The 18,046-nt window shown below is 47.7% G+C and overlaps 2 protein-coding genes across 2 annotated transcripts in view; both read left to right on the top strand.

The window, feature by feature from the left end:
- The window catches only part of LOC144484595 (uncharacterized), a 185,593-nt gene that overhangs the window by 21,363 nt on the left and 146,184 nt on the right, over positions 1 to 18,046 (top strand). The window lies entirely within an intron of this gene.
- The window catches only part of LOC144484581 (uncharacterized), a 59,941-nt gene continuing 44,014 nt past the window's right edge, over positions 2,120 to 18,046 (top strand). The window contains exons 1-4 of the mRNA XM_078203063.1: positions 2,120 to 2,184; positions 4,105 to 4,771; positions 11,374 to 11,427; positions 11,650 to 11,808. Coding sequence (XP_078059189.1) covers positions 2,120 to 2,184; positions 4,105 to 4,771; positions 11,374 to 11,427; positions 11,650 to 11,808 — 945 coding nt within the window. The remainder of the gene's footprint in view (positions 2,185 to 4,104; positions 4,772 to 11,373; positions 11,428 to 11,649; positions 11,809 to 18,046) is intronic.

Genomic DNA, 18,046 nt, shown 5'->3' with positions numbered 1-18,046 from the left:
TCTTCCTCCTCTCTCCAACATCTGTGAGTGGGAAAGATTGGATTGTCCAGCCAGTCCACCATATTGGCCGTTCGCTTTGCGTGTTGGCCAGTATAGTGTGCTCCAGGCAGGGGGCGGGCAGAGGATAAGGAGTTCAAGGCGGGCTTAATGCGCGCCTTTCGGTGAGCTTTTGGAAATGTGGCCGCTGGGAGGAACGCCTTGGTCGGCGTGAAGTTTCTGTTTCAAGTGCTTGGGTTCGTGACTTGTGCAAGAACTTTTTGTTTCGGCTGGGGCTTGTTGAATGCTGCTCTCGCTGGGATTCCTGTGCCTTGAAAGGCGTGGCCCAGGTAGATGCAATCTCGGAAGACCCAAGCCAGGGAGGAGCCATTTTGGAACTATGGTTTCGGAAGGTTCAGCCGCGGAGGGTGTGACCCCAGACGGTGCAGCCCCAATGGGTGTGATTTTGGAAGTTCTGGCCCGGAGTGGTGAACTTTGGAGGACTGTAGTTGAGCGTTGTCGACTTCGGACGGTGGAATGTTGATGGGCGAAGCTCTGGAAGGCGGTGCCTCCGAAATGTTTCACAATTGTATGGTTGTTCATGGATTGTTTGTTATTGTAATATGTGGTTTTCCTGTTATGATAGTTGGTGGTTTGTTCCGGCCCCCGTCTATTTTCTTGCGTTATTTGTGGCCTGGGGGGCATCCCCCCCTGGATAAAGTCACCCCCGGGGGGTGTGACATCCACTTGGGGAAAGTTCTGGGTGGTGAAGCCCCGGACATAGTAACACCAGAGGGATTTTATTCTCCGGGAGAAAAATTGGGAAGGCAGGCCCGAACTGAGTACCCTGGAGAGACTCTCCCACCGCCCCGGCTGAAATTCCGGAAGGGATTCCGGATTGAGTAGGCGGGGTGGTTTCCCCATTTCCCCCCCTCCGGCTGAACATCCGTAAGGTGTAACCCCCGGATATGAGTACCACTGGAGGGTTGCATCCCCCGGCAGGTGGACAAACCCAGGGGACGGTGCCCTTATGCTTCAGTGTTTATTTTTTGTTGTGTACAGTTGTAGTGTTGTGTTAATGTTTGTAGATTTGTAGATTATGATTTGTAAATGGAGGTGTATTTTGAGGGCAATGCCCTGGAAAACTGTAATTGACGATGAACCCTTCCGAAATGGAAGGTAGTAACTGATAAATGGATGGCGTTAGCCATTGGTAATGTATTTTTTCACATTTGTTCTTTGTGTATTTGTAATTGTTTTGTATTAACGTATTTGTAATAAACAAAAAGGAACCAACATCTGTGAGTGGGAAAGATTGGATTGTCCAGCCAGTCCACCATATTGGCCGTTCGCTTTGCGTGTTGGCCAGTATGGTGTGCTCCAGGCAGGGGGCGGGCAGGCAGAGGATAAGGAGTTCAAGGCGGGCTTAATGCGCGCCTTTCGGTGAGCTTTTGGAAATGTGGCCGCTGGGAGGAACGCCTTGGTCGGCGTGAAGTTTCTGTTTCAAGTGCTTGGGTTCGTGACTTGTGCAAGAACTTTTTGTTTCGGCTGGGGCTTGTTGAATGTTGCTCTCGCTGGGATTCCTGTGCCTTGAATGGCGTGGCCCAGGTAGATGCAATCTCGGAAGACCCAAGCCAGGGAGGAGCCATTTGGGAACTATGGTTTTGGAAGGTTCAGCCGCGGAAGGTGTGACCCCAGACGGTGCAGCCCCAGTGGGTGTGATTTTGGAAGATCTGGCCCGGAGTGGTGGACTTTGGAAGACTGTAGTTGAGCTTTGTCGACTTCGGACGGTGTGATGTTGATGGGCGAAGCTCTGGAAGGCGATGCCTCTGGAATGTTTCACAATTGTATGGTTGTTAATGGATTGTTTGTTCTCGTAATATGTGGTTCTCCTGTTATATTAGTTGGTGGTTTATTCCGCCCTCCCCACCCCCGTCTATTTCCTTGCATTATTTGTGGCCTGGGGGGCATCTCCCCCCGCCCCCCTGGATAGAGTAACCCCCGGGGGGTGTAGCATCCGGTTGGGAACGTTCTGGGTGGTGAAGCCCCGGACATAGTAACACCAGAGGGACCCCATTCTCCAGGAGAAAGTCCGGGAGAAAGTCGGGGAGTGCCCCCCACACCCCCCCCCCCCCCCTGCAAAATGAGTACCCCGGAGAGCCTTTCCCCTCCGCCCCAGCTGAAACTCCGGAAGGGATACCGGACGGAGTAGGTCCAGGGTGGTATCCCCTTTTCCCCCCTCCGGTCGAACATCCGTAATGTGTAACCCCGGACATTAGTACCTCTGGAGGGTTGCATCCCCCGGTAGGGGACAAACCCAGGGGGCGGTGCCCTGGAGGATAGTGGTTATGCTTCAGTGTTTATTTTTGTTGTGTTGGACTAATGTTTGTTACTTTGTAGATTATGATTTGTAAATGGAGGTGTATTTGGAGGGCAATGCCCTGGAAAACTATGACCGTTAGTGAACCCTACCTAAATAGAAGGTAGTGACTGATAAATGGATGGCGTTAGCCATTGGTAATATATTTTTCACATTTGTGCTTTGTGTATTTTAATTGTTTTGTATTAACGTATTTGTAATAAACGAACAGAAACCAACACCTGTGAGTAAAACACTTTCTTCTCTCCCCCTTTCCATTTCTTTTCTAATTCTGGGGGAAATTGGGGACTTGCAGCAACTGAAGGGAAAGGAAGTGAATCCAGGGAGGCTGCAGACTCTGGTAAGGTTGGCCCAGGTCTCTCTCTCTCTCTCTTAAAGACATTGACATCCTTTGCTTCCTCAGCTTGACACATTGATTTGTTTGTCTAAAAGGATGGTCTCTTTCCTAATGTTCACAATGAAAGGGCTGGTTTCCCCAGGAGATGGCTGACATTTAAGGAGACAGTAAATTAATATAGGACAGAGATATGTCTACTGTTATTAAATGGTCCATATCAGATCATAGAAATCATAGAAACCCTACAGTACAGAAAGAGGCCATTTGGCCCATCGAGTCTGCACCAACCATAATCCCACCCAGGCCCTACCCCCATATCCCGACACATTTACCCACTAATCCCTCTAACCTATGCATGTCAGGACACTAAGGGGCAATTTTAGCATGGCCAATCAACCTCACCCACACATCTTTGGACTGTGGGAGGAAACCGGAGCACCCGGAGGAAACCCACGCAGACACGAGGAGAATGTGCAAACTCCACACAGACAGTGACCCAAGCCGGGAATCGAACCCAGGTCCCTGGAGCTGTGAAGCAGCAGTGCTAACCACTGTGCTACCGTGCCGCCCATATATTATTTATTGTCTTGTAATAAAATATAGTTAATGTCTTTTCTTGCTGTGTAATGTAGTACCTTAGCTATATTTCCAGTCATCTCTTCCGTCAGAGTGTTGTACTATCTGGGTTTCTCTTCCTTGGGGACCAGTGAAGGCTGAAGATCATTGAATATATCATTGAGGGGACAAGGGAGTCAAGAGTTATGGGGAAAACGGAGAGAAAGTTAAGATGAGGAGGGATTTCTTCACTTGAGGATGTGGTGAAGTTTTGGCATTCTCTACCCCAGAAACCTAGTCATAAAGTATGCTCAAGCAGGGGATTGATATATTTCTAGACATTGAAGATATCAAGAGATATGGGGGAATAATCTGGCAGAGGTAAATCGGTCAGTGAGCTCATTGAATGGTTCAGCAGGCTCGATGGGCCGAATGGTCAACAGCAGCAACTATTTCTTCAGATCTGTGTCCAGGGCAGGAAGCAGTGAGCATGGGTCTGTCAATCAGCCTGAATTTACAGCTCTTGGGGAATGAGCGAGGAAAGCACATTCCATAGAAACTTGAATTGTCTGTTTTGAATTTCTATCCTGTACTGACAGTGAAATGTTTTCTAACTTGTTTTTACAGGATATTGGAAGAGGAGAAATCACTGACAGAAATCTCAGACGTGATGTGCATTTTGGACAAAATCACTCGATCCCTTGGGACATGAATATCAGAGAAATGTTTGACCGGTCTGACAACTTCAAAAGATTCTAAACATTAGTGTGGATGGACAAGCAGCGAGACACACACACACCCGAGTGAGAGTGTTCCAGTGCACTGACTGTGGAAAGAGCTTTCAACAGTTACACAGCCTGACATCCATTCACACTGGGGAGAAAGCGCACACCTGTTTTCACGGCTTCAACAGGTTGTCTGAACTGCAGGGATACAAGGAGACTCAAAACATGGAAAAATCGTGGATATGTGTGGACTGCGGGAAGGGATACAGAGCCCCATCAGAGCTGCAAGCTCATCGACGCATTCATACGGGAGAAAGGCCATTCACCTGCTCTTGGTGTGGGAAAGGATTCACTCGGTTATCCATCCTCCAGTCACACCAGCGAGTTCACTCTGGGGAGAGACCCTTCATCTGCTCTGAGTGCGGGAAGGGATTCAGTCATTCATCCAGTCTGCAGACACACCAGCGAGGTCACACTGGGGAGAGACCATTCACCTGCTCTCACTGTGGGAAGGGATTCAGAGATTTATCCAACCTGCAGACACACCAGCGAGTTCACACTGGGGAGAGACCGTTCACCTGCTCTCAGTGTGGGAAGGGATTCACTCAGTCATCCACCCTGCAGTCACACCAGCGAGTTCACACTGGGGAGAGGCCATTCACCTGCTCTGTGTGTGAGAAGAGATTCAGTCTTTCATTCCACCTGCGGAGACACCAGCGAGTTCACACTGGGGAGAGACCGTTCGCCTGCCCTCAGTGTGGGAAGGGATTCACTCAGTTATCTAACCTGGAGACACACCAGCGAGTTCACAAGTGATCACACGGGTTGGATTCTGCTGTTGTTGTTTCTGCTCTCAATTACATCCAGGACTGCATTTTGTTCATTCTCACAGTTGGTCAATGGGGAGGGTCGGGGGGTTTCTTTCTGCTGGGCTGGCCGGTCTTATGACTTTGCCTCCAGTGGGCTGATGCTCTTTGAGTCTTGTTGCAAATACCTGGTTTCAGATTTCACACGGATCACAGTGTGATGGTGTGAGGAAGTTCAGAGCTATTTAGTCAGCATTTCTGTTTGAAACCTCCCAAATGCCCATCCAATTTCCTTTGTAATTGTTTATTGTCTCCACTTCCTCCACCCTCGTAGGCAGCGAGTTCCAGGTCATCCCATTCGCTGCATCAAAATATTCTTCCTCACATCCCCCACCCCCCCGCATCTCTGACCCAAAACTTAAATCTCTGTCCCCCTCATCCTTGTCCCATCAGCTAATGAGAACAGCTTTTCTTTGTCCACCTTATTTAACCTGTCAGAATTTTGTCCACCTCTATCAAATCTCCCCTCAACCTCCGTTGCTTCAATGGGAACAACCCCAACCTGACATCGACAATAAAGAACAAACAGAATATGTTAATCCCTGAAATCAAATGGAAATGTTGAATTTCTGTGTTAAAGATATTGTGAATATATTGTCCTGGACAATAAGGGAATTGGAATAACTTACCTTGGGTGTGGTTGAATGGAATATATCAATCTGGTATCCACCTACATTCTTGAGAAAGTCTGGAATGTGTAAATGGGATGAATAAGTTGATCACTTTCTCTTGGAAATACTTACATCTTTGTCCATGAACTTTGTTTTAAAGAAATCCACATTTAAAAGTCCGGCCACTACATGAAATATCAGCACCAGAACAGCAGGAGATAAGAAAGACAGACACTCACTTTGATCTTTTCATCAGCACATCTGAGAGTTAAGAATGTGTGACATGATTTTGGGATACGGGTGTGAGTGTGCAGATATGAATAGTTACATGTGAAAAATAGCAAGCCTAAATTCATGATGCATTGGAGCGAAGAGCGGGTCCCAGTGGTCCCCAACATCTCAGATGCCAGTCTCCAGCCAAGTCGATCCACTCCACATGATATCAAGAAACAGTTGGAGGCACTGGATACTGCTAAGGCAATGGGCCCTGATAACATTCCAGACTTGTGCTCCAGAACTTGCCCGTTCCATAGCCAAGCTCTTCCAGTACAATTGCAACACTGGCATCTACCCGGCAATGTGGAAAATTGCCCTGAACGCAAAAAGCAGGACAAATCCAACCCGGCCAAATACCGCCCAATCAGTCTACTCTTGATCATCAGGAAAGTGATGGAAGGGGTCATCAACAGTGCTATCAAGCAGCACCTGCTCAGCAATAACCTGCTCAGTGACGCCCAGTTTGGGTTTCACTAGGGTCAGCTCCCAACCTCATTACAGCCTTGGTTCAAACATGGACCAAAGAGCTGAATCCCAGAGGTGAGGTGAGAGTGAAAGTCCTTGACATCAAGGCCACATTTGACCGAGTGCGGCATCAAGGAGCCCTCGCGAAACTGGAATCAATGGGTATCAGGAGGCAAACTCTCCGCTGGTTGGAATCATACCTGGTACATAGGAAGATGGTTGTGGTTTTGGAGTGTCAGTCATCTCAGCTCCAGGACATCTCTGCATGAGTCCCTCGGGGTAGTGTCCTTGGCCCAACCATTTCAGCTGCATCATCAATGACCTTTCATCCATCATAAGGTTAGAATTGGGGATGTTCGCCGATGGTTGCACAATGTTCACTATTCATGACCCCTCAGACACCGAAGCTGTCCATGTTCAAATTCAACATGATCTGGACAATATTCAGGCTTGGGCTGACAAGTGGCAGTAACATTTAATGGCAGGCAATGACCATCACCAATAAGAGACAATCTAACCATCGCTCCTTGACATTCAATGGTGTAACCATCACTGAATCCCCCACTGTCAACATCCTTGGGGTTACCATTGACCAGAAACTCAACTGGACTCACCACATTAACACAGTGGCTGCAAGAGCAGGTCAGAGGCGAGGAATACTGTGGAGAGTAACTCACCTCCTGACTCCGCAGAGCCTATCCACCATCTACAAGGCACAAGTCAGGAGTGTGATGGAATATTCCCCACTTTTAAAGTTTTAAAGTTTATTTATTCGTCACAAGTAAGGCTTACATTAACACTGCAACGAAGTTACTGTGAAATTCCCCTAATTGCCACAGTCCGGCGCCTGTTTGGGTCAATGCACCTAACCAGCACGTCTTTCAGAATGTGGGAGGAAACTGGAGCACCCGGAGGAAACCCACGCAGACACGGGGAGAATGTGCAAACTCCATACAGACAGTGACCCAAGCCGGGAATCGAACCCAGGCCCTGGCGCTGTGAGGCAGCGGTGTGAACCACTGCACCATCGTGCAGCCCATAGATTGACACCACATCTACAAACATCCACTCCCTCCACCACCGCACTCAGTAGCAGCAGTGTGTACTATCTGCACTGCAGCAATTCACCAAAGATCCTCAGACAGCACCTTCCAAACCCATGACCACTTCCATCTAGAAGGACAAGGCAGCAGATACATGGGAACACCACCACCTGCAAGTTCCCCTCCAAGCCATTCACCATCCTGACTTGGAAATATATCGCTGTTCCTTCGCCGTCACTGGGTCAAAATCCTGGTATTCCCTCCCTAGCGGCATTGTGGGTCAACCCACAGCACATGGACTGCAGCGATTCAAGAGGCAGCTCACCACCACCTTCTCAAGGGCAACTAGGGATGGGCAATAAATGCCGGCCAGCCAGTGACGCTCATGTCCCACGAATGAATAAAAAAAAGATGAGTAGTTAGTCCTGGGAATGGTTCAGTGAAGGGTTCCCTGCTATTCGAAACCCCAGGAAGGTGCCGTCCGTGCTTCTCAGAGGCAGTGACTGTTTCTCTGTCAGCCCCAGGATTTCACATTGTCGTCCACTTCTCTTGGATCGATCACTGACTTGAAAGTGTGGAGTTGGTAGAGTTTCATTGATGAGTAAACTTGACCCGATCAGTTTCTAAAAGTTGCATGTAATCAATAAACTTTGATACAATTGACTGATTTGGTGTCTGAGTCTTTGCTTGATGGTTATATCTCTGCCAAATTCAAACCCTTTAAAAGGACAATTTGGGTTCCAGAATTGGGCAGTGTACAGCCAAATTGGAACAATGTAACAGATCAAAAATAAACATTTTTTAAACTGATAATGTCTTTGTAACAATCAGCAGCCCCAGCCTTTCCTGAGGGTTAAATGCTCTCAGTTCTGGGATTATTCTTGTGACTTTTTTTGCCCCTTCTCCAGTGCTTTTATTTCTACAGTGGTTAGCACTGCTGCCTCACAAATCCAGGGAGACGTGTTTGATTCTGGCCTTGGGTGACTGTTTGTGTGAAGTTTGCACATTTTTCCTGCAGGTGCTCCGGTTTCCACCCACAGTCCAACGATGTGCAGGTTAGATAGATTAGCTATGGCAAATATGCGGGGTTCGAGGCTCGGGTGGAATAGACCTGGCTGGGATGAACTTTTGGAGAGTCAGTACAGACTCAATTGGGCTGAATGGCCTCCTTCCGCACTGGAGGGATTCTATGATTCTAAATGGAGATCACAACTGTTGACAGTATTCCCAGTGTCGTATAATCACGCTTCTAATCAAGTCGAACATAACCTCCCTGCTGTTCGATTCTATCCCTCGAGAATGGAACTCTATATGTGGGCCTCAGACTTGAGGGAAGATGTGAAGTTCTTAGAGAGGATGCAGAGGAGATTTGCGAGAATGGCACCTCACATCCTTAAAAAGTACCTGGACCAGCACTTGGCAAGTCAGAACATTTAAGATGATGGGCCAGGTGCTGGTAAATAGGATTAGGTGGGAAGTCAGGCGTTTCTTGCATGTCGGTGCAGACTCGATGGGCTGAAGGGCCTTTTCTGCACTGTACGATTCTATGATGAGGCAATTCAGTTAGTTGGAGAGACTGGAGCAGCTGAAATTTCTCTCTTTAGATCAGTCAGACATCAGGGCTTGGAATGGGGCCATTCGGGCCACTGATTCAATGCTGGCTCTCTGCAGAGCAAACCCTTACCCGTTCTATGGACATATCCATGCTCATGCTTCCTGTCCTGGATGAGCAGAAACTGATAGCCAAGTTCCGCACACATGAGGACGGCCTCAACCGGGATCTTGGATTCCTGTCACACTATCTGTAACCCCCACAGCTTGTCTGGACTTGCAGAATCTCACTGGCTGTCCTGTCTTTAACCTGTGCTTAATGCTCCCTCCATTCACATTGTTTGTACCTTTAAGACTTGATTATCTGTAAAGACTGCATTCCAATCATTATTCTGTAAATTGAGTTTGTGTCTCTGTATGCCCTGTTTGTGAGCATTTCTCCACTCCACCTGACGAAGTGGCAGCGCTCTGAAAGCTAGTGGTATTTGCTACCAAATAAACTTGTTGGACTTCAACCTGGTGTTGTTAAACTTCTTACTGTGTTTATCCTGTCCTGGAAACAGAGAGCTGGAAATCTCCATGCAGGCTCCCAGACAGATATATGTCTATCTGACTGGACTAACAATGTGTGGAATGTACAGACTGGGGAACAATGGGTGGGGGCGGGGCTCCCGGGTCCGCGCGCCTGAACCCGGAGACGTCACCGCGGAGCAGAGTGATTGCTATTGGCTGATTCAGGCAGGGCTCCATTGTGCCGTCACAATGACTCAGAGGGGCGTTCCCAGCACACAGTGTCCCATTGGCAGCAATGTCACTGGTTACAGAAGCAGCACACTGCGGATTGGACACCAGCTCAGCGCAGCAGGCGGTCAAAGCCCCGCCCACCCCCACGTGGGCCCCGGTTCCGCCCCCTTATTGTCTACATGCGGCAGATTGACCAATGGGAACGTGTGGAGGACCGGATGGGCGCTGGTCCTCCAGCCAATCAGAGTCCGGGACTTGTGTGCATGGCCGTATGGAGCTTCCTCCATTGTTGCTCCTCTCTCTCTGGATGAGCCCGCTGGGCACCGCAGGGGTTGGGGTGCATTATTGACCCTAATAACCACATTTTAATTTGATGTTTTTAAGTTTCCTTTGCATTTTGATTTCTGTTCGGGCTGTTCCCCCTCCTTTTTGGGGAGCTGCCCCTTTTACTTTGTCCTGATTTAATTTGAGTTTGTTTACTTGGTTTGACCTAAAAAGAGGTCTCTCTGGATGAAGATTGAGCTTAAAACAGACTAATATTGTACTGTCGCTACATTATATATTTCCAGTCATTCATCTCTTGCCTATTCGAGTCTTTGGATTTCTTCTCCACAGGGATCAGTGGAGGCTGAGGGTCATTGAATATATTCCAGGGTGAGTTAGACTGATTTTTGATTGATAAAGGAGTCAAGCGCTTTGGGGAACAGGTGGAAAATGGAGAGAAAGTTAAGATGAGGAGGGATTTCCTCACTCAAGGATGTGGTGACGTTTTGGAATTCTGCACCCCAGAGGACTGTGGAGCCTCAGTCATCAAGAATTTTCAAGCTGGAGATTGATAAATTTTGAGATATTGAAGACATTGGGTGATCAGGGAGATAATACGGGAAATGGCGCTGAGGTAGATCAGCCAATTCCCAATGAATGGTTGAGGCAATTTGATGGGCTGAATGGCCAACTGTTGCTTCTATTTCTTCTGATTTCTATGTGCTGGAGTGGAAGCAGTGAGCATGGATCTGTCAATCAGCCTCAATCAGCACCTTCAGGAGAATTGGGAGGGTGGATATTAGATACAGCAGAGTGAGAATGGAGGGAGAGTGTGTGGGATGGAGATTTACAGCTTTTGGGGAATGAGCGAGGAAAGAATGTTCCACAGAAACTAGAATTTTCTGTTCTGAATTTCTATTCTGTTCTGACACTGATTACTTTTTAAAACTTGTTTTACAGGATATTGGAAGAGGAGTCTCAAAAGAAATCTCAAAAGTCACGTCGAGACTTGAGTCATATTCCTTGGGAATATCATCGGCTTTTGAATCTAGAAGGAGAAATGATTGTCCAGTCTGTCGATTTGAAAAGATTTCAAACATCAATGTGACTGGAAAAGCACCAACACACCACAGTGATCCAGTGCACTGACTAAAGAACTTTAACCAGTTACACAGCCTGAATAAATATCACACCATTCACAGCTGGGACAGACTGTACTTGTGTTCTGTGTGTGGACGAGGCTGCAACTGAGGCACGGTCACCTGCACCATGGAGAAACCATGGAAATGTGCGGACTGTGGGAAGGGATATGGAGCCCCATCTAAGCTGGAAATTCATCGACGCAGCCACACTGGGGAGAAGCCATTCATCTGCTTTCAGTGTAAGAAGGGATTTAATCAGTTATCCAGCCTACGGATGCACCAGCGAGTTCACACTGGGGAGAGGCCATTCACCTGCTCTCAGTGTGGGAGGGATTCATTCAGTCATCCAGCCTGCAGATACACCAGCGAGTTCACACTGCAGAGAGGCCATTCACATGCTCCCAGTGTGGGGTGGGATTCACTCGGTCAGCCCAACTGCAGACACACCAGCGAGTTCACACTGGAGAGAGACCTTTCACCTGTTCTCAGTGTGGGGAGGGATTCACTCAGTCGTCGCATCTGCGGACACACCAGCGTATTCACACCGGGGAGAGGCCATTCACCTGCTCTCAGTGTGGGCAGGAATTCACTCAGTCAGCCGACCTGCAGAGACACCAGCTACGTCACACAGGGGAGAGGCCGTTCACCTGCTCTCAGTGTGGGAAAGGATTCACTTTGTCAACCCACCTGCAGAGACACCAGCGGGTTCACACTGGAGAGAAACCATTCACCTGCTCTCATTGTGGGAAGGGATTTATTCAGTCATCTGAGCTGCAGATACACCAGCGAGTTCACACTGGGAAGAGGCCGTTCACCTGCTCTCAGTGTGGGAAGGGATTCACAGTTTCATCCCACCTGCTGAGACACCAACAAGTTCACGAGTGATTCCAGGGGTTGGATTCTGCTGTTATTGTTTCTGCTCTCAATTACATCCAGGACTGCATTTTGTTCATTCTCACAGTTGATCCATGGATTGGGTCAGAGGGTTTCTTTCTGCTGGACTGGCTGGTCTCACGACTTTGCCTCCAGTGGGCTGATGTTCTTTGAATCAAATGTCACAAGGATCTCAGAGTGACAGAGTGTTAGGAAGTTCAGAAATATTTAATCAGGAGAAGACAGACTGTAGCAGTGAAACGATGCGTTTCTGAATGGAGGGCTGTGACGAGTGGCGTTCCTCAGGGATCAGTGCTGGGACCTTTGCTGTTTGTAATATATATATAAATGATTTGGAAGAAAATGTTTGATTGGTAAGTTTGTGGACGACACAAATGTTGGTTGAATTACGGATAGTGATGGGGACCGTCAGAGGGTGCAGCAGGATTTAGTTGGAGACTTGGGCGGGGAGATGGTAGATGGAGTTTAATCTGGACAAATGTGAGGTAATGCATTTTGGAAGGTCTAATACAGATAGGAAATATACAGTATATGGCAGAACCTTTAAGAGTATTGATAGGCAGAGGGATCTGGGTTTACAGGTACACAGGTCACTGAAAGTGGCAATGCAGGTGGAGAAGGTAGTCAAGAAGGCATATGGCATGCTTGTCTTCATCGGCCGGGGCATTGAGTTTAAAAATTGGCATGTCATGTTGCAGCTTTATAGAACCTTAGTTAGGCCGCACTTGGAATATAGTGTTCAATTCTGGTCACCACACTCCCAGAAAGATGTGGAGGCTTTGGAGAGGGTACAGAAAAGATTTACCAGGATGTTGCCTGGTATGGAGGGCATTAGCTATGAGGAGAGGTTGGAGAAACGTGGTTTGTTCTCACTGGAACAACGGAGTTGAGGGGCGACCTGATAGAAGTTTACAAGATTATGAGAGGCATGGACAGAGTTCTGCCATTTACTGTACATTTCCTATCTGTATTAGACCTTCCAAAATGCATTTCCTCACATTTGTCCGGATTAAACTCCATCTGCCATCTCTCCGCCCAAGTCTCCAACTGATCTATATCCTGCTGTATCCTCTGCCGGTCCCCATCGCTATCTGCAAATCCACCAACCTTTGTGTCGTCTGCAAACCTACCGATCAAACCAGTTACATTTTCCTCCAAATCATTTATATATATTACAAACAGCAACGGTCCCAGCACTGATCCCTGAGGAATGTCACTTGTCACAACCCTTCATTCAGAAACTTCCACTTCCACTGCTACCCTGTGTCTTCTTTGACCACGCAGTTTTGTATTCACGTAGCCAGCTCACCTCTGATCCCATGCGACTTCACCTTCTGCACCAGTCTGCCACGAGGGACCTTGTCAAAGGCCCGTGACAAGGGTGGAGTTGTACATGATCAGCCCCTGTGGTTTCTCCCCACTGTAAGAGTTTTAACAACACCAGGTTAAAGTCCAACAGGTTTATTTGGTCGCAAATGCCATTAGCTTTCAGAGCGCTGCTCCTTCGTCAGATGGAGTGGAAATCTGCTCTCAAACAGGGCACAGAGACGTGTAAGAGATATGTATTGTCTCCAGACAGGCATACTTCTCCCCACTGGCATAACTCAATAAACTGTTTGTCAATTGACTCAGGCTTGAGTGTTGAATGATTCTTCTGAGTTCATTCCCAAAACACACTGGGTACATTACCGCTGGAGACCAGGTATTGCCAAAACCTTCAGACAATACAAACACTCATGAAAGCCAGTATCCCAGTTTAAAGACAAATCTTTTATTTGACCAACGATTGAAGGGAGAAATTATTGGACAGTGTTAATCCTGCTCTGGAAGAGAAGCATCCTGATCTAATAACTCTGACAATCATTAGGATAGATCAATAATACATTCTTCATATCAATTCTCCTGCCTTTCATCAGGTGTGAACCAATCATTTTCAATACAAATCAATCCTTAATTACACGTCATATACTTTAACCAATTGCATTTTACCCTCTGACATAATGGGATTTCATTGGTCCGTAGGTAATGGCTGGTAATGGCTTCAGGGATGGCAGTTCAGGCAGTATGCTGCATCTCCTGTGGGATGTATGTGGTGAGGAAATCCAGTAGTGTTTCAGGAGATTTTAGTTGTAAGAAGTGCATTAGATTGCAGCTTCTGGAGGAGCGTGTAAAGGAGCTGGAGGGGGAGGTAGAGGAACTCCGCATAATTCGGGAGGCGGAGGTGGAAGTTGATAGGAGTTATAGAGAAATAGTAACTCCTAGAAATGAGGCTTGGGTCAATGCCAGGAGGAGGGGTAAGAAGCAATCGGGAAGACAATCCCCTGGGGCGGTTCCCCTCCATAATAGGTTTTCGGTGCTGGAGGCTACAGTTGAGGAGGAATCAACTGAGCATAGAGAGCAGATCTCTGGGGGTGAGCCGAGTGAGAAAGCTCAGGTGGTTAGGGGCTGTAAAAGACTGGGCCTTGTGATTGGGGACTCCACAATTAAGGGGACAGATAGGAGGGTCGGAACTAAAGGTAGGGACTCAGGGTTGGTGTGTTGCCTACCAGGGGCTGGGGTCCGGGATGTGTCTGACAGGGTATTCAGGATTCTTAGGGGGGAGGGAGATAAACCACAAGTTATTGTACATGTGGGGACACACGACATAGGGAGGATAGGGGAAGGGGATATTAGGCAGGGATTTATGGAGTTGGGGTGGAAACTAAAGGCCAAGACTGACAGAGTGGTTATCTCTGGACTCTTGCCTGTACCACGGGATAGTTTAGAGAGGAATAGGGAGAGGGAAGGTTTGAATTCATGGCTGAGGGGATGGTGCAGGAGGGAGGGGTTCAGGTACTTAAGCAATTGGGGCTCGTACTGGGGAAGGTGTGACCTCTATGAGAAGGATGGTCTACACCTTAATCAGAAGGGGACCAATATCCTGGGGGGTAAATTTGCTAAGGCCATGCAAGGAGGTTTAAACTGATTCGGGGGGGGGGAGGGATCCTGAGTAGTGGGGCTGAAAGTGAGGGATGCATGGATGGGGACTGCAATGCACGGCATTGCAGAGGTGGGGTGGAGCAGGGTTTGAAATGTGTATACTTCAATGCCAGGAGTATTCGCAATAAAGTGGGTGAACTTGCAGCGTGGATCAGTACCTGGGACTTCGATGTTGTGGCTATTTCAGAGACATGGATAGAGCAGGGGCAGGAATGGATGCTGCAGGTCCCGGGGTTCAAGTGTTTTAGTCGAAGTAGGGAAGGAGGTAGAAGAGGAGGAGGGGTAGCATTATTGGTCAGAGATTGTATCACAGTGTCAGAGAGGAGGTTTGATGAGGACTTATCTGTTGAGGTAGTATGGGCGGAGATTAGAAATAGGAGAGGAGAGGTCACCCTGTTGGGAGTCTTTTATAGACCTCCTAAAAGTTCTAGAGAGGTTGAGGAAAGGATTGCGGAGTCAATCCTGCTTAGGAGTGAAAGTAATAGGGCAATTGTTATGGGGGATTTTAACTTGACTAATATTGACTGGAATTGTTATAGCTCTAGCTCGTTAGAGGGGTCAGTTTTTGTTCAAAGCGTGCAGGAAGGTTTTTTGACTCAGTATGTAGACAGGCCAACTAGAGGTGAGGCTATATTGGATCTGGTGCTGGGAAATGAGCCAGACCAGGTGCTAGACTTGGAAGTTGGTGTGCATTTTGGTGATAGTGACCACAATTCGGTTACGTTCACCTTAGTGATGGAAAGGGATAGGCATGAACCTCGGGCCAGTGGTTTTAGCTGGGGGAAGGGTAATTATGAGGCTATTAGGAGAGAATTAGGAAACATAGGTTGGACTAGGAGATTACAGGGACTGGGAACGTCCGACATGTGGAGTTTTTTCAAGGAGCAGCTACTGCGAGTCTGTGATAGGTATGTCCCTGTCAGGCTAGGAGGAATTGGTAGGGCTAGGGAACCGTGGTGCACCAAAAAAGTTTCTTTGTTGGTTAAAAAGAAAAAGGAGGCTTATGTTCGGATGAGACGTGAGCACTCGGGTAGTGCACTAGAAAGCTTTAGATTGGCTAAGAGGGAGTTGAAGAGCGAGCTTAGAAGGGCTAAAAGGGGACATGAGAAGACTTTGGCGGATAGGGTTAAAGAGAATCCTAAGGCGTTCTATAGGTATGTCAAGAACAGAAGGTTGGTTAGGGCAAGTTTAGGGCCAGTTATAGATGGCAGAGGGAAGTTATGTGTGGAACCGGAGGAGATTGGTGAAGCATTGAACCAATATTTCTCTTCGGTGTTCACGCAAGGGGACATGAATATAGCTGAGGAGGACACTGGGTTGCAAGGGAGTAGAATAGACAGTATTACAGTTGATAAGGAGGATGTGCAGGATATTCTGGAGGGTCTGAAAATAGATAAATCCCCTGGTCCGGATGGGATTTATCCAAGGATTCTCTGGGAGGCAAGAGAAGTGATTGCAGAGCCTCTGGCTCTGATCTTCAGGTCGTCGTTGGCCTCTGGTATAGTACCAGAAGATTGGAGGTTAGCGAATGTTGTCCCATTGTTTAAGAAGGGGAACAGAGACTTCCCCGGGAATTATAGACCGGTGAGTCTCACTTCTGTTGTCGGCAAGATGTTGGAAAAAATTATAAGGGATAGGATTTATAGTTATTTGGAGAGTAATGAATTGATAGGTGATAGTCAGCATGGTTTTGTGGCAGGTAGGTCGTGCCTTACTAACCTTATTGAGTTTTTTGAGAAAGTGACCAAGGAGGTGGATGGGGGCAAGGCAGTGGACGTGGTATATATGGATTTTAGTAAGGCGTTTGATAAGGTTCACCATGGTAGGCTTCTGCAGAAAATGCAGATGTATGGGATTGGGGGTGATCTAGGAAATTGGATCAGGAATTGGCTAGCGGATAGGAAACAGAGGGTGGTGGTTGATAGTAAATATTCATCATGGAGTGCGGTTACAAGTGGTGTACCTCAGGGATCTGTTTTGGGGCCACTGCTGTTTGTAATATTTATTAATGATCTGGATGAGGGTATAGTTGGGTGGATTAGCAAATTTGCTGATGACACCAAAGTCGGTGGTGTGGTAGACAGTGAGGAAGGGTGTCGTAGTTTGCAGGAAGACTTAGACAGGTTGCAAAGTTGGGCCGAGAGGTGGCGGATGGAGTTTAATGCGGAGAAGTGTGAGGTAATTCACTTTGGTAGGAATAACAGATGTGTTGAGTATAGGGCTAACGGGAGGACTTTGAATAGTGTGGAGGAGCAGAGGGATCTAGGTGTATGTGTGCATAGATCCCTGAAAGTTGGGAATCAAGTAGATAAGGTTGTTAAGAAGGCATATGGTGTCTTGGCGTTTATTGGTAGGGGGATTGAATTTAGGAGTCGTAGCGTTATGTTGCAACTGTACACAACTCTGGTGCGGCCGCACTTGGAGTACTGTGTGCAGTTCTGGTCCCCACATTACAGGAAGGATGTGGAGGCTTTGGAGAGGGTGCAGAGGAGGTTTACCAGGATGTTGCCTGGTATGGAGGGGAGATCCTATGAGGAGAGGCTGAGGGATTTGGGATTGTTTTCGCTGGAAAGGCGGCGGCTAAGAGGGGATCTTATTGAAACATATAAGATGATTAGAGGTTTAGATAGGGTGGATAGTGATAGCCTTTTTCCTCTGATGGAGAAATCCAGCACGAGGGGGCATGGCTTTAAATTGAGGGGGGGTAGTTATAGAACCGATGTCAGGGGTAGGTTCTTTACCCAGAGGGTGGTGAGGGATTGGAATGCCCTGCCAGCATCAGTAGTAAATGCGCCTAGTTTGGGGGCGTTTAAGAGATCCGTAGATAGGTTCATGGACGAAAAGAAATTGGTTTAGGTTGGAGGGTCACAGTTTTTTTTTTTAACTGGTCGGTGCAACATCGTGGGCCGAAGGGCCTGTTCTGCGCTGTAATGTTCTATGTTCTATGTTCTATGTAGAATCCGGACACTTCCTCCCCTTATTGCTGGGGGTGCAGAGGAGGTTCACCAGGATGTTGCCTGGGATGGAGCAGCCGAGCTATAAGGAGAGACTCGATAGGCTTGGATTGTCTTTTTTAGAGCAGAGAAGGCTGAGGGGGGACATGATTGAGGTGTATAAGATTGTGAGGGGTATGGACAGAGTGGATAGGAAGCAGCTGTTCCCTTAGTTGAAGGGTCAATAACGAGGGGGCATCATTTTAAGGTGAGGGGCAGGAGGTTTTGGGGGATTTGAGGAAAGA

The sequence above is a fragment of the Mustelus asterias genome, unplaced genomic scaffold (genome assembly GCF_964213995.1).
Source record: "Mustelus asterias unplaced genomic scaffold, sMusAst1.hap1.1 HAP1_SCAFFOLD_116, whole genome shotgun sequence".
Classification (NCBI taxonomy): domain Eukaryota; kingdom Metazoa; phylum Chordata; class Chondrichthyes; order Carcharhiniformes; family Triakidae; genus Mustelus; species Mustelus asterias.
The sequence above is the reverse complement of the archived record's forward strand: the minus strand, read 5'-3'. Positions and strand labels throughout refer to the sequence as shown.